At 42.0% G+C, this 25508-nt stretch overlaps 2 protein-coding genes and 1 pseudogene across 3 annotated transcripts in view; 2 read left to right on the top strand and 1 right to left on the bottom strand.

The window, feature by feature from the left end:
- The window catches only part of HAL (histidine ammonia-lyase), a 24686-nt gene extending 20687 nt beyond the window's left edge, over positions 1-3999 (top strand). Inside the window, exons 19-20 of the mRNA XM_077772304.1 lie at positions 45-114; positions 3033-3999. Coding sequence (XP_077628430.1) covers positions 45-114; positions 3033-3173 — 211 coding nt within the window. The 3' untranslated portion in view covers positions 3174-3999. The remainder of the gene's footprint in view (positions 1-44; positions 115-3032) is intronic.
- LOC144238489 (U4 spliceosomal RNA) lies at positions 2761-2833 on the top strand (annotated as a pseudogene).
- Positions 4000-10531: 6532 nt separating the features above from the next.
- AMDHD1 (amidohydrolase domain containing 1) lies at positions 10532-25502 on the bottom strand. 2 transcript variants are annotated; one of them, XM_077772234.1, is made up of 9 exons: positions 25401-25502; positions 24062-24168; positions 22407-22471; positions 19868-20145; positions 18988-19213; positions 16522-16646; positions 12988-13081; positions 12263-12423; positions 10532-11374 (listed from the first exon to the last, which is right to left on the bottom strand). In XM_077772234.1, the coding sequence occupies exons 1-9, from the start codon at positions 25487-25489 to the stop codon at positions 11287-11289; spliced, it is 1233 nt and encodes a 410-aa protein (XP_077628360.1). In that variant the 5' UTR covers positions 25490-25502; the 3' UTR covers positions 10532-11286. The 2 variants fall into 2 exon arrangements, with proteins under 2 accessions (XP_077628360.1, XP_077628361.1); XM_077772235.1 differs by lacking the exons at positions 24062-24168; positions 25401-25502 and adding an exon at positions 23794-24027.
- Between the last annotated feature and the right edge of the window lie 6 nt (positions 25503-25508).

Consider the following 25508-nt stretch of genomic DNA (forward strand, 5'->3'; position numbering starts at 1 on the left):
AGTGGTTAATGTTTGGCTGGTGATTTGATGTGCTTTCTTTGTAGGCCCTGGATAAAAGATCGCTTCATGGCCCCAGACATCGAGGCAGCACACAGGCTGCTCCTGGAACAGAAGGCAAGTTGGCCACTTGGCTTACTTCTTAGTTTTGGGTCATTATAGGAGAGCAAAGCAGGAGTAGAGAGTGAAGAAATATTGTTTTATTCTTTTGTTTCTTGTTTATGCCTTGAATATGAACAAAAAGGAATTTATGCAACTTCCAAGGCCACGAAAAAGCTATCTGATAACCTCTTAAGTGTCCCATGTTGTACCCAAACATTGAATATCTAACGATTATAAACTGATATGATTTTAAATGGAGTTTGGGACAGGTATTCACGGGGAGAAAATGATATGAAAGTTTCATGGATCCCCTTAACCAAGAACATTCTCTTTAATTCAAAAGTACATTCTCTTTCTGTGATGCTATCACCACCACCTCCAACTGGTCCAATGACTAAATAGACCTGAAGAGAAAACGAAGTCCCAGGTTTTTACTTCAAAGGTCTTTAGGTCTGTCTACTGCTGTGGTATGTCCCACCCTATTATCACCTTGAGTAAGATACTATGGGTTCTCTTTACTGCTTATTTCCTCTGGCTTCATTGACTAGAAATTTCTCTGATAGAGACAGATGCCTCACAGGCTGACTCATTTTTTAAATATATTGTTTAAAGTTCTTTAAGGCTTTTGTAATAATTTGTGAGTATCATGTTCTCTAGAATTTCTTGATTTCCCCTGGAACCATTGCTCTGCTCTTGGGGAATGATTTTTCCCTTTGATCTTCATATCCGTCATTTCTAAGTGTGCTCTACACCCTTTGAGGGGATGCCCCCCGCCTGCTGCCAACTTTGGTGCTTGTAGAGAGGTAAATGAGAGAGGTTAGCCTTTTTTTTATTCATTGAAATATAACTGACATATAACATTATATTCATTTCAGGAGCATAACATAATGGCTTAATATTTGTATATATTGCAAAATGATCACCATAATAAATCTAATAAACATCTGTCACCATACATAATTACAGTTTCTTCTTATGAGGAGAACTTTTAAGATCTAATCTCTGAGTAACCTTTCAAATATATAATATAATATTATTAACTATAGTCACCATGTTGTATATTATATCCCCCAGCACATATTTATTTTATAATTGGAGGTTTGTACCTTTTGACCCCCTTTACCCATATTGCTCACCCTCTACCCCCCCAACTTTGGCAGCCACCAATCTATTCTATGAGCTCAGTTTCTGTTGTTGTGGCTGATATTTAGATTCCACATGTAAGTGAGATTCTACATTATTTGTCTTTCTGTGATTCATTTCACTTAGTATACTGCTCTCACAGTCTACCCATGTTGTCACAAATGCCAAGAGTCCTTTCTTTTTTATGGACGATTAATACACCCACAAACACACCACACTGTCTCTATCCATTTATCTGTTACTGAAAACCAAGCTCGGCTGTCCATCGCTTGAAAGGCCAATACTCAAGAGACGAGTTTTGATTAGAAAGGAATATGAGCTTTATTCAGGAGGCTGGCCACCTGGGGAGAAGTAGACTCTGGTCCAAAAGCCAACTCCCAGGTTTCTACCTGGCCCAGAGATCTTTAAAGGGGGTTAATCAGTAAAGGCAGTGCAGTGATCTATGACATTTCTTACTTACACACAGACTCAATGATGTCAGCTACAGAGTTATCTCAGTGCTTAGAGGTTGTGGAAGAAGTTCTAGTTTCTTGGTGCCCAGGGGAGCAGGGGAGCTGCGCAAGGAGGTCTGGTTTCTTGGTACCCAGAGATTGTGCAAGAGTACTTTGTTCTTCTGCAAAGGAGGGCAAGATCTACAGATGTGCAAAGGGAGGTCAGTAAAGTTACTTGTGCGACCTTAAAAAAGAAAAACACTTTACTAAAATATTGCTGGGCTGGTTGGAAAGCCAAGGTGCCTTCAAACATACTTGCTGGTCTCTGCAGCCCAGGAAAGTTCTTGATCCTTCATTCCCCAAGGCCAATGGTTGGCAAATCTCAAAGGAAATAAATCAATCTGTTACAGATCAAGGAGGGCCTTGCAAGCAAGCAAGAAGTGTGTTACCTTTACTCAAGTCAACTCTTAAGACTGGATGGAGTTGTTATATACATCTGTCTGTGGACACTTAGGTTGCTTCCATGTCTTGGCTATTTGTAAATAATGCTACAGTTGAACATGGATGCACGTATCTTTTCAAGGAAGTTAGCCTTTGAAAGAATACATTTTTTAAGGTAATACAAAAGAATAGGAAATGCTCCTTTGTTGTTAGCAGCAAACTGATAAAAAGCCACTATAAACCAAAAACAGGACCTTAACTTAAGGAGACATTATGCTTGAAAGAGAATCGTTTAGTGGGTGGAGGTATAAACAAGAGTCTGAAGCACTGCTTCTCCAACTGTGACGTGCATGTGACTCTCCGAGGGATCTTCTCCCAGATGCTGCTGCCGCTGGTCCATGAGTCATCCATTGAGTAGCAAGGGTGTAAGGAGTGGAGCACGTTCAGCATGGAAATCTGGCAAATGAGGAAATCCACTGCCTTACTTAAAACCTGTTTTAGAAAACACATGGTCCTATCTTTGAGCAACTTTCCTGAATGCTGTCCACACTGAATTCTCTAGGCTTTGTGTGTTTGTTGGCTTGTTTTGCTTCAGAAGAATAAGCAGCTGAAAACCTTCGTGGTAACTCCAGAAAGGTTTCAGACTAGCTTTGCGCAGTGGCAGTCTCATAGCCAATGAGGTTTATCCAAGGTGCGATTATTGCTAATAGAAAGGTTTCAGACTTTGTATTTTAAAAGCTGTTAATGCAATCAAAGGGCAATAGACACAGATCATATGTCAAATGGCTTAGAACAAAAGCAAGGAAACAGCCACTATGTGTTTAGTCAGCTATAAATGTTTTGGTCCAATGAAGTTGATGTTCAATGGCACGTGAGAACAGTGTCCTCAACATTTTGGCTTTGTTTTGTCCTTCTCAGGTTTGGGAAGTAGCTGCACCATACATAGAAAAATACAGAATGGAGCATATTCCAGAATCCAGACCAGTTTCTCCAACAGCCTTTTCACTGGAATTTCTACATAAGAAATTTGTCAAAATCCCAGAGTCTGGGGATCTTTAATGGGCTTTGTCATGGATTAGCAGATCAGATGGTACTTTAACAGCAAGCAATATTATGCTGAAGAAGAGACCTGAGAACTCTCCTGGGTAGATCAATCCATTATATTATTAAGTTCTTTTAAAACCTACTGTGGTTAAAGCTGGTGACCGTATTAGCTGCTAACTGTAGTGCTATGTTCTTGTTGACCTGGTTTGAGACACAGCATCTGTTTTCAGATTATAGTTTTCTTTCTTTCTTAGTATCAACAGGCCAGAGGCCACTTAACATTATTTGAATTCAAACAGTTCAAATGGTATCTGGAAACAGATAGATGATATTCTTTTCCAAACACATTAGACTTTTGTAAATCTTTTTTGTTTGTTTGACAAGCTCTCTACCGGATAACTTTGACTGATTGAATTATACCACAGTAGATGAATGTTCTTTAATAGGCCTTGATAAACAACTTGTTTTGAAGTCATAATTTGTACTTAAGCTTCTCTTTCTTCTACTAATTGAATTATAGTCAATAGGTCAACAAGAGGTTTTGTGCAAAGGAGCTAAGGAGTGAATATAGAGATTGCCATCAGAGTGGCCCTTATTGATATTTATGAAATATCACTATATATCTCAAGAAAATCTTAGATGCTTAAACTGGAGCTAAAGGTTAGTATTATTACTTTCTTACTATGTGTTAGTACTCTACTCACATTGCTATAATAACCCTGTGTTAAGGAGCCTCCTGTCTCACAAATAAGGAATCTTATGTTCAAAATTGACCAATCCCTTCTCTCTAATGGTAATCATTAAAACGAGGAATATTGATAAAGGTTGATGGGGCCTTGGAGGTGTTGCCCAATTTGTTTTTTCCTCAAAAAAGAAATTAAGGGTGGGGGGGTGCCTGGGTGGCTTAGTCGGTTAAGCGTCCGACTTTTGCTTAGGTCATGATCTCGCGGTACGTGGGTTCGAGCTCCGCGTCGGGCTCTGTGCTGACTGCCAGCTCATTTGTTTACTGAAATGTTGTTCTTGGCATTGTTGTTTTAACACGCACAAATAGGGTTTATTCATTCCTAACCACTAACTGCATTCGAACCAGTACACCCAGCAGTCTGATGGCGGTTCTTCGGTCCAGTTTGGAGAGTGCTGGATTCCCGCGAGCCACTCTGGTCTGCTGGGGCACTGTATTATTGAGTTCTTGATACAATTCTGGTAAAAACTGATTATCACATGCCTCTAAGAGAATAATAAGGTAAACATAGAATAAACTCAGTCTCCATTTATTATCTTATATTGTCACTATATTCTTAGGTTTCTATAAGTTTAGCACCTCTTGAGACAAAGCCTATTCTAACTGCAGTTCATCAAGTTTCTGAAAGATTTAGTCAATGAACGTTAACACAGTTAACACATCGCAAAGTGTCTTTAGAAAGTATAATTGATTCATTATCCTTTCTCTTTCTCCCTGAGTAGCAAGAAGAGTTAGTGGTACTGTGACTTCCTCCCCAGCAGGTCCCCTGAGCTGCTTCCCCTGCTGTCTCAGGGCAGCCAGAGGGCAAGCCCCAAAGCTGTAGGGCTTTTACACTTCTACTGTGCCATACTTGCTAATGTCCTTTCGGCCAAAGCAAGTCACACTCTCAAGCCCAAATCAGCCTGGGAGAATAATAGTCAACAGCATGGGCATGTGATTTGCAGGACATTACTATAACAACTTACCACTCTATGTGAAATCAAAAACATAGCCTGAAACATTCAAGACACTTTTCTTTACTACTTTAAACTTGAGTCTCATTTCTGTATCTGGTTACTGGATTATTATATTTTTATTAAACCTTTTAATTATGAATAGCATGATCATTTTGGATTTGGGGTGGTACTTTGGTTGAAGATATTAATTTATTAAATGTACACATTAAAAATACACCAAAAAAAACAAAGCCAAAAAGCAAGTTGGAAGAAACATGTTTCAGCCTACAGCACAGGTCTGGTTAGTCACAAAATAGCACATTTCCTTTGCTTAGTGATTAGTTCAAGAAATGGCTGAGGTTGCAATTTGGACCAATGAGACAGATACAAATTTTATCGGAGGCTTTGAGAAAGCATTCTCTCCTAGGAGCCACAGCAGTCAGGCTTTCTCATCCACCCATCTGACTAGAACACCCAGGGCTGTTGACTGCCAGCCCAACCCATTGGGGAATCTGGCCTTGGGGTAACGCCAACACTGGATGACAAAGCAGAGGGAAGGAAGGAATCTGGGTCTTCAACTTAAGGAGCTGCTGGAAAAATCAGTCCTGAAGCCTGTCCTTCAGGTGAATTTCCAAGGCGATCTAATATACCTCCTGATTTTATAAGCCAATTTTCATCCAATTTTGAAGATCATAGCTGTTAGCATCTTCCCTACCACAGTTACTATTTCTGAGGTGCTGTACTAGGGCTGAGGTACATCAATATCACATGTAGTCCTGCATTCAAAGACTTTCCATCTAGTTGGGGATGTAAAATGTCAATTAATGTGCCAAGTGTGTTTCCTAGAGGAAAGTACTATAACCACAACACCTTTCAATCACCAAAGAGGCTTCCTGAAAGAGGTAACTGGAGCTATGTTTTGAGTGATGGCAGTCAGAAAGAGAAGGGAGGAAAAAGAAGAAATGAAAGCTAAACATCAATGTCAGAAAACATTTATGCCAGGAAACCAATTCTATGTTTGGTCAATTTCAATCATTAAACAAAGGGTGACCAAGATGGCCCTGGTCTTTGCCCTCACAGCTTATAGCCTAGGTAGGCAGCAGGCCAGAGGATTAAACAAACAATAGCAATGTGCAAGCAGTAAGATGGGAAGGTTAGAAAGTAAGTAGAGGCTAGGTCATTGAGAGCATGAGAACTCATGCTGATAGTATAGTACGAGAAGCAAAACTCTACCAGCACAGAACACCTCAGATCTCAAGGGTGGGTAAACAAGGACAGATGGCTCATTGCTGTTTTCTGTCATTAGGGTGCCAGGCTCATGATGCCTGCAGTAGTGGCAGTAGAATCGCTTGGAAAACATGTGTCTTCATATTTCAGTATAACTTTTTGCATCAGAAAAAAAAAAATCTGTCTTAAGGGGCTGGCATTGACTTTGTCCTTTTACTGCTAACTGTAATAAAGACCCAGATGCTCATGCTTTGGGGAGATATCTGGCAAAATCAGTTTAAATTTTAAAAGTACTGAGGCACCTGGGTGGCTCAGTTGGTTAAGCAACTGACTTTGGCTCAGGTCATGATCTCATGGTTCATGGGTTTGAGCCCTGCATTGGGCTCTGTGCTGACAGCGCAGACCCTGGAGCCTGCTTCAGATTCTGTGTCTCCCTCTCTCTCTGCCCCTTCCCTGCTCTTTCTCTCTCAAAAATAAATAAATGTTAAAAAATTTTAATATAAATAAATTTTTAAAGTACTGTGTCTCATAAGTTCCCTTTAGAAGAATCAGCTCATTATACAATTTGGCTTTTGATTCTATTCTTTAATGTCAGTCTTACTGCCCTAATCAGATTGTAAGTTCCCTGAAGGCAGGGCCCAGTCTAGAACCAGAATTTCAGAGATGGATGGAATCCAACATTTACAGATGAAGAATTCAAGAAGAAAGCAAAGCCCAGATGTCAGTTCCAGATCTGTGTTCCCTCCAGCATACCATGTTGTCTCCCATCTCCCCTGGCATGTCAGGTGTGCACCCTCAATTCTGTGGGGCTGACATTGTGCAGAATGAGGCAAAATTTTGTTCTTGGGATACAAAAGAACTTCCATACTATGATGGTTTATGGTTTTCCAAAGCTCAATGCTATCTGACAAAATCTTATTCTTTAGGGAGAAATTTAATTTTTCTCCTTGGGGGTGGCCTGATAGTTTTAAAAGGCTGAGAAAAGAAACATTGATCCAGCCCAGTGTGGAGCAGAGTAGGCGTCTTCACATCTCACTGTCCCACTGCACAAGCTTTCCACTTCTAGCCCCAATACCTCTTACTCTATACACCAAAGGACTTTTCAAGGTGTCTTGCCAGAGTCGACACACACAACAAATGTTTGAGTGCATACTATGTACACTAAAACCAGATTCATTTTTTCTATAACATCCTTGCCCTGGTCCTAATTTGTTCAGAGATTTTCAGTGGCTTTTCCTGACTTTAAGAATGACGTTCCTCCTAGTGAGGGTGACATTCAAAGCCCTGTGAAATCCGAGCCCACCCAAGCTCCCCACAAGCCCTCCGCTCTATGAGGGCTCATCACCTCGCTTCTGAACATGTCCTAATGTTCCATCTTGGAGCCTTTCACTCTCATCAACATCCTTCCAACCCCAAAGGTAAACATGGCAGCCCAGCTCTCCACCCAACCATGGAACTGTTTCTTTGGTTTTACAATTTACTCCTCCATGAGCATCATCTTTTGGCATTAGATTAAGGAATTCATATGCTTTTTCCAATCCACAGAATATTTTCCTTATCACCGCATTCCTGGGGTGCTCTACTTAGTGTGTTTTAATAAGTCATTTTCACTGGGACTATTAGTATGTTTGTATAGCCATTCATTAATTCATTTCTTGACCACCTGCTATGAACCAGTCACCATACTAGATCTTGGGGCATGATGAGGTCCTTGCCCTCTGCTAACGTAACATTCTGAAGGGAAAGAGTTAAAACCACAATGTTATTAAGGATATCATGGAGGATGTGTACATGGTAGTGGTGGGGAGGGACTAGATTTCCCACATAGAGAAGAGAGGGAAAGTAATCCAGGCAGAAGGAACAGTGATGCAAGGCTTGGAAAAGCAAAAGCAAACTGTTTTGAGGCACAGTGTGAAGGCCAGTGTGGCTAGGGTCTAGGCTACAGCACTTCTCAGAACTTAATGGGTGTACAAATAACCTGGGGGCTGGTTAAGACACAGATCCTGATTCAACAGGTCTGGAGGGAGACCGAGGTTCTCATTCTAGCAAGCTCCCAAGTTGCAAGGGCTTACAGGACACTGGCCTGGGAAGACTAAGGTGGTTCTGGGTGGGTATCCTCTTTGGCTTTCATTTAAAAAAAGACATTAATGCTATTTATTTAAAGTGAATACCTCCTAGTGGGAAAATAGGGTGCACTTCTCATTCTTATTCCATACGTATAAAGATATACTTCTGTGTTTAAGCAGACCTAGTCTTTAGTTTTGGTCTTTATATCGCCTACATCCCAAACTCCTACTGTTGAGCAGGTGCTTGATCACTGGAAGGCATCATCCACAGCAACCATCCATCTCCCACATGTCCCCAAGCTCCTTCACCAAGCACATGAAGGACAACGCTCTAAAGGCCTCATGCTACTAGGTAGTGACAGCAATGTGCAATTGCCATAACCTTTCAACAAGGGATATTTTGGTTCTATTTAAATGGAATACAGTAAAGCCTCATTGATTCAGGCTTTATTGACCCGAAATGGGTGATAATTTGGTTAATGTATTTCTCAAATCATTTATTCATAAGTAGGACAAAGTTTAATAATGCAGTTTTGATTATAAGGATGATAAAACATTTAAAAAGATTTCAAGTTGGGGCACTTGCATGGCTCAGTTGGTAGAGCAATCGACTCTTGCTTTCAACTCAAGTCATGATCTCAGGGTCATGGGATCGAGCCTGTGTCAGGCTCCACACTGAGCACGGAGCCTGCTTGGGATTCTCTCTCTCTCCCTGTGCCCCTCCCTGGCTCGCGTGTACTGGCACACTCTCTCTAAAATAAAATTTAAAAAAACTTAGTTAAAAAATTAAAGTATTTCAAGTAGGAACACCTGGATAACTCAGTCAGTTAAGTGTTGGGGGCCATTCTGAACCCACTAGTTGAGAAAAATTCTGGTGAGGTTAAAGCAAGTTTGCAAGGCCTCTTGCCAATCAGATGACGACCGATATCAGTCCCCACTCAATTATTTCTGCTTGAGCACTGACCCCTAAGGTCCCTTGTTGATCAATATCGGGAGTGACTTGTCCCCTTTTCCTGGCCCTGGTATGATGAGTGCACCTTGTGAAGGAACTTATTGTGGGAACTTCTTTTGATTATGGGAACAGACATTGTGTCTCCAGCAGGTCCTGTTTCCCTCCATACTTTCCCTTGAGCTATGAACAGGCTAATGACCCCTAGTCATAAAAGATCGACCTTTACGTGTACAATTCTGTTTCTACCGTTGTGTTAGTCCAAGATGTTCATACAGCTCAACATGTAAATCAACTACCAAATACGTCTCTCATGCCCTAGCTATTCAAGAAATCATAAAACTAGACACAAAGGTAAATGCACTCGAAGAGGCTATTCTATGTATTGGAAATGAGCTAAACTCTTTAAAGGTATGGTTGGCTCTCCAGTGCCATAAAGAATATAACTGGAAAATCAAGTCTTGCCTGGAGACAAAAAGCCTAACTTAGAAGGAACAGATGAGAGAAGAACATAAGTTACCACATATACCTTTGCTAACTGGTGATGTATAGCAGCCTCTTCCCTAAGGCCTACATTGCACAAACACCTTCCCTTACCCTGGCAATTGTGATGAGGATGGATAAGAGTATCTACAAACCTATGACTTAATCTTAGTGTTATTAAAATGTGAACACCCTGTTATTTTCTTAGTTACTCAACCTCACTATAATTGGGGCAGTTCTGCAAGAATATTTCTGTAAAACCTGTTTCTGTACATTTCCAAAAACATCTTACCACAGAGAACTATCCATTGTAAAAACTCCACTTTCTGATGCCATGTTAACATTTGACCTATAAATAAAGACACCAAAACCGACAGGACAGAGATGCCTGCCTGGTGATCAGAAAGAATCTCGGGGCTTTCTCACTCTCTTGCCGACACCGTCCATCCTTCAGGGACCCCTGGACCTGCTGGAGCCAGCTTCCAGCAGTTAAGTGTCCAACTTTGGAGGTCAAGATCTCGCGGGTCATGGGTTAGAGCCCCATGTCGGGCTCTGTGCTGACAGCTCAGAGCCTGGATCCTGCCTCAGATCCTGCATCTCCCTATCTCTCTGTCCTTCCTCTGCTCGCACTCTCTCTCTCTCTCTCAAAAATAAACATTTAAAAACATTTTTAAAAATATTTCAAGTAAACTCATATGGCTTTAGAAACACCTATTTATAGAGTCGTCCACTATTCCTTTGCACATAATTATGTAATTTGTCCGTTTCCTAAACAGCTGCAATAGATAATACCACTGATCTACTTTCAGGGCTAGAAACAACAATAATAGTGACAACAGCTCTGTGCTGACAGCTCAGAGCCGGGAGCCTGCTTCGGATTCTGTGTCTCCTTCTCTCTCTCTGCCCTTCCCCTGCTCACGCTCTGTCTCTCTCTGTCTCTCAAAAATACATAAACATTAAAAAAATTTTTTTTAAATAATAGTGACAACAAATATTTATTGGGAGATATAAAAATTTTGTTATACATTTGTAGTGTGAACAATCACACACTTAAAAATGACTTAAAAATCACATTAGTGGATTTGGTCAAAATGCATCCTTTTGAGGAAGGTCCCATACCCATGTATAAAATGACAAGCCTTGAAATCTGCTGTGAAGCTCTATTGCTGGAGTCGGGAAGAAATTAGAAAGAGAAGGATATCCTCCCATAGGAGACACTAATTCATTCAAAGAACATTTGTAAAGATGGACTATGTGGGGAATGGACTAGCCTATTATAGAAGGCTACACTTGCTTAATTCAGGGCATATCACTTGGATTTCTCACCATCCCCCAATTTTCACTAAATGTAGTTTAAAACCTGAAGCTTGAAAAGCAGAAATAAAATGGGATTTCCAAGCCATGTCTACCTAATTGGCAATCTGCTTTCCCCACAAAGGCATTTGGTGATACTCCATCATATTAATCTTCAAAATATTTCTAACAAATCTGTGTGAAATGATTTAATGTTCCGAGATCATGACCCAACTGATTTACCTATTTATATGTCCAGGTGCACATGTTAAAAGAAAATAAATTTATCTCTTGGTTTTTTTCCAAGTGGATTAACAAGCACTAAAACATATCTAAGCAGCATCACTCTGGTAAATTACTGTGGTATTTTAACTTTTACTACAACTGCATTGATTTATACAGTTGAAGAGTCTTCTCTTTCCTTTCAGATCTTTCATTTTTTGTAGATGACTTTTCCTTTAGCTATAACATATTCAATTAATTCATGATGGCCTCCAAACTGGTAAATCAAATGCTCCCATCTAGAAAGAAATCAAAGGTACTTTAATGCATACAAGTCAAAATTACCCCTTTGTCAACAAATGCTAATTTAAAAATACATTCTCTAAAAATTTATTTATACTTTGTCATTGATATTTGGGCTTTTACAAAAAATAGTAGATTATGTGATAACTGGTCAACGACTTAAATATGGTTCAATGATGTTATTTAAGCATTTAACCTTAACATATTTGATCTGATTAAGTGATGTACAAAAAGTAACATCAGCATTATTTTCAATAGAGAGTGAGGAGTAGAATTACAGAGCCATTTGCTTCTGTCCAACATGAAGTCCAAGGGCTGCAATGGGCTTGCTAGGGTCCAGGAGCCATAGAATTAACAACTTGAAGACTTAGAAAAATAAGACTCGGTTGTCACATTGGAGGCCCAGTTGGCAGCAGGCTGCGGGTGAGTAACCAAGGGCAGGAAAACTTAAGTAAGCCTTTGGGGATCTGGTGGGAGTGAGAAGAAGCCAGAGAAGCAATGAATCAGAACCAGGGTGACAAACCAGAATTGGACATGCGTGTCTAGCACAAGCAGTCGGTCAGGACTCTAGCAGAAAAACTTGTGCCCGGGGGCACAAGTCCAAAGTCCAGGTCAACAGAACAAAAACCTGAAGATCTATGAAAGATGTAAGATGAAGACGCTGGACAATCTGGTCTCCTCTGTGTGGTTTAGGATCTTAGGAAAAAGGACCTTAGGAAAGAAGGGAGACTTTCTGGTTAGAAAGGGATGATGGTAAAGGAGACTGGGGAGCTTCCGAGCCTACACAGAACCTGATGCTAATAATTAGCAGAAAAGGCATTTAATCCCAGTCTATATATTACAACGGGCATGAAATAAAACAGCTCAGTTGGGAGAGCACTCACCTGGATGAATTGATGATAATGAGATCTCCCTGTTTACCAACTTCCAGAGATCCATGCGTGTGAGATTTTCCCAGGGCATAAGCTGCATTGATGGTGGCAGCAGCCAAGGCCTCAGGCATGGACATTCTCATGTTCACACAGGCCAGATGCATGACCAGTGGCTAAGGCAGGAAAGAGCAGTGTTAGAGGAAAGTAACAAAATGGCAACTGCAACCTGGGACATTTCTCAACACAGCACAACCAATAATGGAGATTAAATGTATAGGAGGAATTGGTTAAACTGGTATGAGAATTCACACGTAAAGATTCTTATGCTTTGGAAAAGGTCCCTTTATTAATATAGATTTCCCACCCTCATCCCTGCCATGTATTATTTATTCACTTTTTAAGACCACTAAACTCCCCTCCACACTCACTTACTAAAATTTCTTTGAGCTTGTGCTAACCTCCAAGACAGGAATAATCCATTGTCAAACCACAATGCCCAAGCTGAGTCAAAAAATTATGCAGATAGAACTTTCTCTCCCCTCTCTATGCCTGGAGGCATTCACACGGTACCAGAAATATCCAATTACCCTGCTGTCTATACTTTTTTTCTTGTTTCACAGGAAAATATTTTTTAGATCTTTGGAATGTTTTAACAGTTAGTGAACTCTTTTTAAATTATTTATACACCTGGTGGAAGACTGATTTTCTGCTCAGATAGGTACATTAAAAATAATTACCATTGAAAAGCAATATGCATTAGGGTTGAAATCACTGCCCAGAGCAACTATTACCCCTTCATCTAACATCTTCCTAGCCCGAGGTTGCTTCAGTCTAAGATGGGGGGGAAAAAAAGAGGTCAGTCTCTGGAAGTGGAACTTCTGCAGACTAGATGTTTGAAATGGAAGCAGACTTAAGATATCCAAGTCTTCTGTGTTCTGGAAGAAGAAACAGAAACTCAAGGTTAAGTGATTAATGGTGAAGTGGAAGCCCAGGGCTCCTGACTTTTACCATTCTGCTTTTGAAATGACTTGGTTATGATTAACCTGTTTAATTTGAGAGTGTTTATCGGGCAATATTTAAATGTTTATTCCTTTTGAGAGAGAAAAGGGAGAGAGAGCGGGAGCACACGTGAGCACAAGCAGGGAAGGAGCAGAGAGAGAGAATCCCAATCAGGCTCCACGTTGTTAGTGCAGAACCCCTATATGGGGACCGAGTTCATGAACCCCTGATATCACGACCTGAGCCAAGATCAAGAGTTGGGGCTTAACCAACTGAGCCACCCAGATGCCCCTGTTGTGGCAATCTTTACACACATCCAGAGATTCTTGCTAAGGAAGAAAAATACAACATAAACCTTTTCAAAAGTAACACTCTTTTTTTTACTCCTAGATATAAACAATGAAGTTTAAAAAAATGCTATTTTTATTAACTTCCCTTTTTCAATTTTTTTATTCATATTTCTCTCCCTCCTTGGGTGGGGTGGGGGGCGGCAGGAAGGGTCTTGAACATTTTTTGTAGGCCCTTTAAAATCTTGAAGTCCCAAGAATCTAATATGTGAAACATTTGTGCTTCTTCCTGGGATACGTGTCTCCCTGACTTCCTTGGCACAATATTATTCTTTAGGACATGACTCAAAAGTTATGTCAGAGATAAACAGGGCCAAACACTAGTTAAAATGGTGAAGATAAACTGTATTCAGTAGTAACTATTGCAAAAGGGAAGAGTTCCATGTGGACTGAACTCAGTTTTGATTTGTACAGTGCTAACTGGGTGTTTTAAGAAAGCACAAGGAAATTGAGAGAATAAAGGGGCAGAGGGAGTTGAGTAGAGTCCGGGAAGTGAACATTTTCTAAAACCAGGAAAGGTTGGTCAGTGTGATCTGGGTTTATTAACTGGCACTTCTCTGGAGAAGAAACAAACTTCTCTACCTTCACAATCAGAGGCAGGGGGGTAAGTTGGTGCAGTGTACCCACCAGGCTGGGAGCTAGAAACAGTTTTCTTCTTCAATGTTTGCCTTTCTAAGAGATGGCTCTAAAGTCCTTGAGGAGACAATCCTGCCTGGGTGATGGAAGATTTCTATCTCAAAGGAGCAGAGAAAGGGTTTACAATTGCAAGCTTTGTGAAGTTACTGCTCTGAGAGGAAGTCCAGGAGTCTAGCTGCCTATTGCCTGGTTTTGTTGGAACAAACACTTAATTCCCATCAGGTTGGGCTTTCTCAGGCAGGCATTTTAAGGGGCATGTGTCTTCCTAGGGATGCAGCCTTGAGCTATCAGACACTAGGCTAGTGTTTACTCAGGCTCACAGTGTTGGGGGAGGAAGACAGATAAAATCATTTGTACTGAGAGTTTATAGGTTTTATTGGCCAAGACTGAAGCCCTTGAAATATTCAGTCTATGACTGACAATTTGCAGGGCTACCTGAGATAATGTTCCTCAACTAGGATAATATTCAAGAGGAGGTGGGTAAAGCAGAGATAAAGGTGAGGAAAGGTAGAGCTTGAAATATCCCCACAGTTCATTCTGATGGCCTCCCCTCCCCTTCCAGAAATACTTCAGGAGGTAAAAAAGAAAGAAAAAGAAAGAGGAAAAAAGTGAGGCTGTAGAAGTCTTAGAAAACAAAGGTGAATGTATCCTGAATAAATGTAAACAGTATATACAAAGATGCATAAAATAATGATTAAAGGAAGTCCTCAAGTAGCATAAGGCAACTGTTACTCTGGAAATGAGTCCAGAAAATTCAGGGCAGGGCCACCTGGGCGGCTCAGTTGGTTGAGCATCTGATGGCTCAGTTCATGATCTCATGGTTCCTGAGTTTGAGCTTCACATCAGCCTCTCTGCTGTCAGTGCAGAGCCCGCTTCAGATCTTCTGTCCCCTTCTCTCTCTGCCCCTCCACCACTTGTGCACAGTCTCTCTCTCTCTCTCTCTCTCTCTCTCTCTCTCTCTCTCTCTCTCTCAAAAATAAATAAACATATAGAGAGGAGAGAGAGAGAGAGTTCAGGGCATGTCAGGGAGCCCTGAAAATTGCTCCTGTTGGAGAGATCAGAAAAACCAGAACAGAGAAGCCAGACAGAAAATTGTGGGCTTCTCTGTGATTTTTCCTGTTGTCCAAACTGTATGGTCAACCCATCTTGTGGTGACCACAGATAGCAGCCACCTCTGACAGAGGGACAAAGTTCCAACTTTTCTTGCTGAGCTGCCCTTCATATTTCAGGTCTCAGAGTTTTGTTCCATCTTAAGAGATTCAGGTGAGTAGAAAGTGATGGAAAATTCCTTGGGTGATGGAAAATTAACCAGATTAAGTACTAATTGGACCTCTACTGAGGACTACTGAGACTTGCTGTAAACACCAAGATACCAAGGATGGTTAGTGATTGATATTTCCTGGTTGTAATCTACATTATGTCTACTTTTTAAGAGAATAGTAATAATAAGAGAAATGTATAAGATTACACATATGTGTATAAATCATAGTGTTTGAGAAAAGCACTATATTCCTTTCTTCTCTCTTATAAAGGTTACTCAAAGCCTGGCTTTGCAATCCCCAAGGCAGAGGGTCCCAACCTAGGCACAGTTTGTAATTGTGGCCGAGTAATGTTTGGGCAGGATAATTCTCTGCAGTGGAAGGCTGTTCCGTGCACTGTGGGGATGTTTAGGTGCATCCCTAGCCTCCACCCACTAGATGTCAGCAGCGCCCCCTAGTCACGACAACCCAAACTGTCTGCAGACATGGTCCAATGTCTGAAACAGCTTTTATGAAGATGGACTGTGGACCAGGTGTAGTCAATCCATGGAGGGCAACTGGCAAAATTCCTGGGGAGGTTTCACAAAATAGACATCTTCTCTTTCCTCCCACCCCCGGGACTTCTGGTACCTACTTGCATCCTCTTAGAAAACAGCTCCTTCAGATTCTGAACACCGCTAAATATCTCTAACATCTTGTGCATTTTAAAAATGAAAACAATGAAATAATAAAAGCCCGCTTCATTTTTTTCTAGTGATAAAGTGATGCATATTGATTTTTAATTAGAAAATTCCAAAGAGGTGGGAAAAAAAAGAATGAGAAAACTCCACTCTTCCCAATAATCTCACCACTCAAAGGCCATTGGGTCCAAGCTCTTTCCTCAGGATAACGCATTTCTGTACATGACTCCAGTATTGGCATCTCCCATGGGCTCAGCTTTCCTGATCTGTACTTTTATGGAGTTTGGAAGGGCAATGAAATAGTTTAGGCATCTAGGTCTGCATCCTCACAGCTTGCACGGGTAGCTCACCTCAGCATGTAGGCCGTGGTGGGCAGGAGGACAGCGGAGATCCTCGCCGTTGCCATGGCTGCAATGCCTTCATCGCTCACTTCTTCCAGGTGACTGATCGCCTGGGCTCCCAGCTCAGCCCCGAGCTAAGCAAAATGGGCAAAGGGAGAAAGTTTCACCAACAGCAACAACAATCGATAAAGTGCCAGAACATTGTTTTCCCTGCAAAAAATAAACTGCGCTCTATTAGGAAAATTTCTTGGCAACTGCCTCTTGAAAACAGAAGCCCCTAAATGGGTAAAAGCTCTGTCATGGACATTCACTTGAAAATGAGCTAGTGTGCTACTGTGACAACTATTCTCAAATACAAGGGCTTACTGACATTCTTCAGGCATTTGCTAAAAAAGAAAACTTCATGAATCTTATGGATCAGAATAGAACACGGAGTGATATTGGTAATAAAATCTGATTCTTATAGCATCATGAAAACACAATAAAGAAAAGTATATTGGATTGGATTGCACTCAGTGAAAACAGATCAGTTAAGAAAACAAACTTTAAAAACGAATTGTATGTATAATTCGAGAATATCTACTTGAGCTTGATGTCTCTCCAGGTGAAAAGTCTGGGCTTGGCTGTCAGAGGAATTCTGCGAGGAGGTAATGTTATAGTGATAATGAGAACATGGCCTTAAAGTGGGTTTCTTCTCAGCTTGACATTTCCTCTCTCTCTCTCTTTCTCTCTCTCTCACTGTCCCGGTCTGAAAGGTGACATGGTAAGCACTCCAAAGTAGACTAATTTTTGACATTACACCATGGCCCAGGGAAGCAGCGATGCCCACACCAGGGCAGGAAAGAGCAGGGCCCCTCATCAGCAGCTCGCTCAGGTCTAAAAGCATTTTGGTTTGGGGCTCTGGAGAGTCCAGTGTTCCAGAGACAGGCTCTGTTCCCCAGGGGGAGTTTCCTTCTAACCTTGGAATCACCTTCACTGTTCCAAACTTGATTTGTTCATCCTGAGTACTGACCTCTATTGATTTAACTCGCCAGTCGCTCTCTATGACCAAAAGTATCTTGTTGACCACCTAGTTCACATTCATTCAACAAACATTCAACAAATATTTACTCTCTAAAGGCCATCTGTATGCAGGCATTGTGCTAACCCCCAGGGACAGGGCTGTGAAGGTGTGGGGGCAGTCCTCAGCATGTTTACAGTCCAGTAGGGATCACAGAGGCAATTGGAACACAGTGGGACAGGCACAGGGAGGGACTATAACCCATTCTAGGAGAGATCTGGGAAGGGCCCCAGAGAAGTGGTAGCTAAGATGAAACATGAAGGGGAGTCAGAGTTAACCAGACAAGGGACACTCAGATTAGAGAAAGCATGTCCAGAGGCATGAGGTGTCTGGTGTGGCCGGTTCATGGTAAAGAGGGCAGAGAAAGAGGAAGATGGGAAGCGAGCAAGAGCTGGGTCCTGGTAAGCCTACAGGTGCTGAGTTTAGAGTTCATCCTGCAAGCACCGCTGAGCCTTGCCGGGGGTCTCAGCGATGGAGAGGAAGAGGAGATGCGCTGTAGGGAATGGATTAAAGGAATGGATTGAAGTGCAGGAAGTGTGGATGCAAGGAGAAGAGCTGTTGCAGGAGCCCAGCTGAGAGCTGATGGTGGTTATAACTAGGCAGTAGGGTAAAGAGAAGTAGACCAAGAGATATTCAGGAGGCAAACGAGAAGTTCTTGCAGGTTGGTTGAAATGTGACAGGTAAAGGGGGGAGGAGACCCAATGATGTCCAAGTTTTTAACTTAGGTTTAACATAGGTAAATGGGGTCATTCACTGGGTAGGAAACACGGGGCAAGATTTGGAAGTGATATTAAGAGATCACTTAATGTGGTTGAGACACATGTGGAGTATCAACATGTGTATTTATGCCCCATAGGCAGTTATCTTTTTGCTCCAGGGTTTAGAGGAGTGACATTGAGACTTACAACTTGAGTGGATTTTGTCTGTCATATTCACTGCTGAATTGCCCAGAACAGTGCCTGGCACACTCAAATATTTGTTCCAAGCATGAATAAATGAATCTGAGCAAGACATACAGATCAGAAAATCATCCTGTGACTATTAATGGTGCGCTCCACCAACATTCACAGAGGCTGCCACAGAAAATCCCCAGAAGCCACTCGTGAAATTAGTGGACTCTGCCAGTGTGGCTTTGTGCTCCAACCAAGCTGTTATGAATTTGATAAACAAGATCACAAAGATACTTCTCTTCCTGCTAATACCACCAGCAGGTTGTAATAAAAGTAAACGGCTGGCAAAAAAGTATATTTCTAATAGAGGTCAGGATTCCAAGTCTCAACCAGACCACCCCTTGCATTGTTCAAACGAATTCTCCCAGTCTATTTTTTTGGAAGGCTACTCTTAACTCTAAACAAACTGAGAAAGTTTTCCATCGCACGAGTCTTGACAAAGGAAAAGCCAAAGGTCAAGCACACCTCAGCAGCCTTCATAGGATGAAGTTCATCCCCATGGAAGTTAATCTGCAATCCTAGATCTTTTCCACTTTGAAGAATCCTTCTGGTGGAGTTGAGGTCAAAGACGCCTTTCTCACAGAACACATCTATATTGTCCACGTGTATTTCCCCGCGGCTGCCAAGCTCCTTCAGCTTTGGGAGGTGGTTATTGATGATTTCATCAGCAGCTTCTGTAGCAGTCTTTCCTCTGCAGAAAGAAAATGAGATTACATGGGGGAATATTTTTTTTAATTGAAGAAAGGCTTTTCTGGCACTTGAAGAACCTGACAAACTGTAGGCAAATGACCCTAAGATAGAGAAATAATTAAGCTATAACTCAGGAGTCTCAACAGTCAGGATATAGCAGGCATATTGACAAGACTTCTGTATGCACTGACCCGGGACACAGAGACCCATGGTCATCCAAGAAGACCATGCTGAGTCTTCTTGCCTTACAGATTTGATCTATCTCCTACAGAGCGTTACTCTGAATCTCCAACATGCAATCATGTTGTCATGGGCAACTATTTAAAGTAATAACCTGTCATTTTTAAAGGATCTATAAGGGGGCCATTGCTTTTTGTTAACCGAAAGAGTTTTGAACATCTCTTCCTCCTTCATCCTTATCGGACTAGCAAACGGATAGGTCTGGTGGGAATCGCCTTCCTAAAACCACCACATGAAATGTCTATTGGAATCAGAACACCTTTCTAATTGCTTCTACTGAACTCTTCTGCAACAATTAAAGCGCAGATTCACCCCACCCCCAGGAGAACGCATCCCCACTTGGGCACCATCTGACCCCTTCCTTCTTTGTTGTCAATGCCTGAAATCAAAGCCGGGTCCCATAGGTTGCGGTTACTTTGGCACCGAGTGAGCCCCACAGTAAGTGGCCGAGATGCCGATGGGCCCCTGGCGCCGAGCGCGCTCAATCACACGCAGCATCTTGAGCTCGGTCTCCAGGTTGAGGCCGTATCCGCTCTTGCACTCCACCAGCGTGGTCCCCGCCCTCATCATGCACTGCAGCCGCTGCTGGAACGAGCGGAATAGCTCCTCCTCTGAGGCTTGGCGCGTGTGCTCCACGGTGAAGTTGATGCCTCCTCCAGCCTGGTGAATCTCCATGTACGTGGCTCCTGCCAACTGAACACAGGGCTCACCCTTAGGCCGGGCACATGCGCGAGGTTGCAGGCAGGTCCACAGAACCTCCCTCCAGGGGTGATGCTCAGAATGATTTAACAATTGATATGTCAGGGACCCGAGCAGATCAGAAAGGCTGCTGGGACACACGGCTGTGGAAGCCCCTACTCTGCCAGGGCGATGGAGGGGCTAAGGAGGACGGGGACCTCAGGAAGGCCTGGGGTGGCAGATGCAGTGGGGAGCACTTCCCATCTCAGGCAGCAACAATAATTTACCAACCAGCCCAGGAGTATATCAGTACTTTTATAACCCAGGTGGCCCCAGTGTGTGCCAGCTGACTCCATCTCTAGCACCTATGTATGTTAAACAAAGCTTAGGCAATTTGGGAACCCCACTGCAGCTATTCCAAATATCCACTAAAGAGACCCGGGTGGGTTCCACCTCTCAGTATTTGGCCTCTGTGACTCAAGCAAAGAAGGTCTTCCTGGGATGCCACCGGGCTCCAGTTATTCTGGGCAGCAGAATAAGAGTGTGGTGCAAACAAAGTATGCGAACCTGGGATCCCCCGGTCAGAGTTTTTCATCTGGGTTCTGCCATGGTGAGCTGGTGAACTCACTGAACACTCAGCCCTTCTCTGGACCTCACGTTCCCCATCTATGTAATGAGATGTTTGGACTACAAATCTCCAGGGTTGCGTTTTGGCTCTGAAATTCTTATTTAATTTTTAAAAAGTCTTAAAAACAGCACTAGTGTGTGGGGTGCCTGGGTGGCTCAGTTGGTTAGGCGTCCAACTTCGACTCAGGTCATGATCTTGGGGTTTTGAGTTCAATCCCTGCATCGAGCTCACTGCTGTCAGCACAGACCCTGCTTCCGATCCTCTGTGCCCCTCTCTCTCTGCCCCTTCCTCACTGGTTCTCTCTCTCTCTCTCTCAATCTCTCTCTCACTCTCTCAAAAAAGCAAAAACGAAACAAAACAAGAAAAACAGCTCTAACATGTTGAAGAAGGTACACAATACCTGAAGAAATTTCTTAGCTGTTAGGATATACACTTAAAGCCAATGTGAAGAAAAGACATGGAAGAACCTTAAATGCATACTGCTAAGTGAAAGAAGCCGATCTGAAAAGGCTACATACTGTATGATTCCAACTATATGATGTTCCAGGAAAGGTAATACTATGGAAACAGTAAAAAGATCAGTGACTGTTGGCTATCAGGGGTTGGGGGCGGCGGGCAGACGGACAAATAGGCAGAGCACAGAGAAAGTTTAGGGCAGTGAAACCACTCTGTATGATACTATAATGGTGGTTATGTGTCATTATACATTTGTCCAAACTCACGGAATATGCAGCACCATGAGAGAACACTAATAAAAACTATAGACTCTGGATAATAATGATGTGTCAGTAGAGGCTCATCAAGTAACAAAGGTACCACTCTGGTAGCAGATATTGATAATGGCTATGCATGTGTGGGGTCAGGAGGTATACGGGAAATCTTTGTGTCTCCCACGCAATTTTGCTGTGAATCTAAAACTGCTCTAAAAAATAAAATCTATTAGAAACAGTGTGAAAATGGCTCTGACCAGGGATTTGAGGGTTGATCATAGCTAATTAATGACTTGTGACACAGACTACACCTTATATTTCTTAATAAGCCTCATTTTTCAGGGAAAAAATACAAGATTTATTTTATTTTTATGATTAGCAATCTATTTTTACAAGTTGGAACCAATGAAGGATGAATTTCGAACTGTTCCCCAGAGCCATTCCAAAGGCTAGCAGGGGTGGAGGGGAGAAATGGGGCAAGGGAAAAAGAGGAGAAACTAGTGGAAAAAAGGCAGCTCAGCTGTTTTAAAGGGAGGAGTCTAAAACGTACATACATGCTACATTTTTTGAATGTAAGGATTCTACAGCTAACATTTTTTGAAAACTATCATACCTAAAATGATTGCTGGTCCTACGCATAGTACAAAGATTTGGACAGTTAAAAGTCAGTTTTGTTGTACTTTATTTTCCATAGTCCAGGCCAGTAAAAAATATCCATTAAAAAGAAATGTAGACAGCTGTTGCAAAGCTTGATAACCTATCCACTCTTTAGAAAAAGATGGGTCTGTATTTATGCCTTATTTTGATTTGCTATCATTTATTGAAGTTACCTTCAATGTAGACAGCTGTTGCAAAGCTTGATAACCTATCCACTCTTTAGAAAAAGATGGGTCTGTATTTATGCCTTATTTTGATTTGCTATCATTTATTGAAGTTACCTTCATTGCAAACTCGTGAACTCTTTCACCAGCCCATACTGGATGTGTGTGTGCATCCACCAAACCTGTAATCAATAAATCAGATCATTTTTAAATGTGAGAAATAGAAAGCCCTTAGACAGTAGGCAGACTATCTCAAACCACTATTGGGAAAGCAGGTGATGGTCAGCCATCTTGGAAGATGGTGGAAGAGGAAGAATTTGTATGGTTCCCTCCTCAGAGAGGAACTAAGAAGCCTCTCTGCAGGGCTGGTCTAGAAGGTTCTAATGGAGGAGGATGACTCACCATGATGAGAATATCCAATAAAGAAATATAGCTCCTTTTGCCCACTAAGCCTATGCTCATCAAGCAAGCTTTTAAAATAGGATATCATAGCTATTAGTTCACCAAAACCAAGGCCTGTATCACCAAAGAATCACGTGGATGTGAAAAGAGAATACAATCCCTCCCAACTTTGAGAAGAAAAATATGAAATCAGAAACATGAATCTTCAAAAAAAAAAGAAATGTAGCTTAACTGAAGAGAAAGTGTAACACAATCATTTGGACTGTTTGCTTAACCAGGTATAACTCAGTAAAGTGTATCTTTCCAGAATATTTTAAATACCTTGTGGATTAAAAGTCTCATTAACAGTTCTTTTTTTTTTAATTTTTTAATGTTTTTTACATTTATTTCTGAGAGAGAGAGACACAGTGTGAGCATGGGAGGGTCAGAGAGAGGGAGATACGGAATTTGAAGCAGGCTCCAGGCTCTGAGCTGTCAGCTCAGAGCTCAACATGGGGCTCGAACCCACAAACCGTGAGATCATGACCTGAGCCGAAGTCAGACGCTTAATCAACGGAGCCACCCAGGCGCCCCTCATTAACAGTTCTGATTGGACTAAAATCAAGAATCTCTATTCAGATTGTTTTCTACTATTTTCTGCTCTTTTTCAGAAGACTTCACTCTGACTTTAGTTCCTAATTCCCAAGAGCCAGAAGGTAGAAGCTGTATCAGATATATGCAGCATATAGTTTAAAACGTAAATTTTAGCCTCTATGTTTTGTATGGAACTCAAAATTTGTGAAACTTGTTTCCAATGATTTCATGAAGCCTTGAAACATGATGTAGGAGATGATGGTTAAATAAATATCAGTGAAATCTCTAAGGATTCCCCCCCAACACACACACTTTTCTGCCTAGAGATGTGTTGTTTCACACTCTCTGTAAATGTATATTCTGGTATATATAAACAGCAGTTTGCCCTATCTGCCCCCCATATGAAATAGATTAGTAAAGTTCTTCAACAGCCTTTGAACCTAAACCCAACAAAGCTGGTTTCTCTTTACCATGCAAGTGGGAAGAAGGGAAGTGAATGAATAAGTTTGATTCCTAGATTGCCCTTTACCTGTCCAGCGATCTTGGGTGAGATATTTCATCCCTAAAGCAGAGGCTTCTAATCTGTAACATACAGATAATGACACTTTACAGGGCAGTTATAAGGATTCAAGATGAAAACATGTTTGTAAAGCAGCCTAGATATTCGATAGTAGAAATGCAATGCATAGTATTCTATTTTAATATTATTTTGAGACCCTATTAAAAACAAGCGGCTACTCTTCCTCTTAATGTTAGTAAAACCGGCTGCAAGGCTCTACAGAAAAAGAGGTTAATACCCGGCAAGATGCATTTCCCAGAACAGTCAATTCTTTCTTCGAACGTTTCTTCAGAAAACAGTGCTCGGATCGCGTCAGCAGGACCAATGGCTTTTATAAGCCCATCCCTGAAGAAACATCAAGAAATAATTACTAAAGTTTGGGGAAATACTGTGGAAAAGCTGGCTAATGGTTTAAAATATGTTGTCCATGTCTTTTGGCATCAGTCAATATTTCTTGTATTTTCTTCTTGCATCTGTGTCTTTGAAAAAAATGCCTCTAGCTACATGCAAGGCAAAACAAAAACAAAAACAAAAACAAAAAAAACAAAAAAACCAAATCGTGAGTCCAGAGATTGCCAGTTGTTCGCGAATATCAGTGTTCCCTTTTCCCCCCACAGTGCTAGATTCCTACATTTTAGCTGAACACTTGACCACCCAGAATGAAGACTATATTTCTGGGTTTCCCATCAGCCAGGTATGGCCATGTGACTACATTTTAAACAAAAGGATTGTTTTCTCGTCCTATTTCCTACTATCTGGGAAGCAGATGCCATAAAGAGAGGTGGGAGGTGTAGCAGCCATCTTGGATGATGGAGTGAGTGAGACACAGGGTTGTGCACTGAATATCAAGTAGGGCCTCCGGACTCCAGAGAGTATGGCCATCAATCAGCCCTGGTTCCTACCTCTGTACAGTTCTCTTAACTGGTTTTAACTATTTTTCAGCAATAACAGTGGGAATGTTTTAATCCCTTTGTTAACAACAAAACGCACAGTCCCCAAAAGCTGGGCTCTTACACAACCCTAGGCAGCTTCAGATAAGGGCTGAGCCCATCTTGCGCAATCGCGATGCCTGGGGCTCTCCAATTCAAACAGGCATCCAAACTCCATTCCCACTGCAGGCTCACCCTCCCAAACTTTGGCTTTCTTTTATTCACGTCATTGCAGGAAGCACAAAGGTTAATGGAAAAAAACTGAAAATGTCCTCTTTTTTTGGTGACTGAATCATAATTTCCTATCACCTCAAACCATCACCATCTGAACGTTTTCCGTGGGGCTCAAGCTGTAGTGTACAAAGCGGGCTGGGCTGGAGACTGTTTTGTAAAAATTCAAAGTCCCAGAATGCCACCGCATTGATGCTGATTCCAAAGATCTAGGGATGGGGGTAGGGAGGGCGGGGGGGTTCAGTTTGAGAGCGTTATTTTCACCAAATGGCAGCCCGAAGTTGTCACACAAGGTAAGTAGCAACAGGTGCCTACAAGGGCTCTCTGGATGCCGGAAAGCTTTTACCCGGTTACCTGCACAGCGCACAAGTTAGGGAAAGGGGGCCAAGCCGGTCCCCGCAGCGCACCGCCACTTACGTGCCCACCGCCAGGCTGGCGCCCTCCAGCACCGCCAGGCTGCGCAGCGCGTCCCGCGCCAGGAAGCGCTCGCCTCGGGCGCACACCATCACCACTTGCTGCGCGTTC

The sequence above is a fragment of the Crocuta crocuta genome, unplaced genomic scaffold, assembly GCF_008692635.1.
Source record: "Crocuta crocuta isolate KB4526 unplaced genomic scaffold, BGI_CrCroc_1.0 scaffold216, whole genome shotgun sequence".
NCBI lineage: Eukaryota > Metazoa > Chordata > Mammalia > Carnivora > Hyaenidae > Crocuta > Crocuta crocuta.

Bases quoted from the DNA above. Each gene is read 5' to 3' on its own strand.
- AMDHD1 (XM_077772234.1), bottom strand. From the start codon at position 25,489: ATGGTGTGCGCCCGAGGCGAGCGCTTCCTGGCGCGGGACGCGCTGCGC. The intron at 12,424-12,987 runs GTAATTATTTTT...TTCCTGCCTTAG, and splicing joins ATGCATATTGCTTTTCAATG to CCACTGGTCATGCATCTGGC. The intron at 11,375-12,262 runs GTGAGTGCTCTC...ATTTCTTTCTAG, and splicing joins ATTATCATCAATTCATCCAG to ATGGGAGCATTTGATTTACC.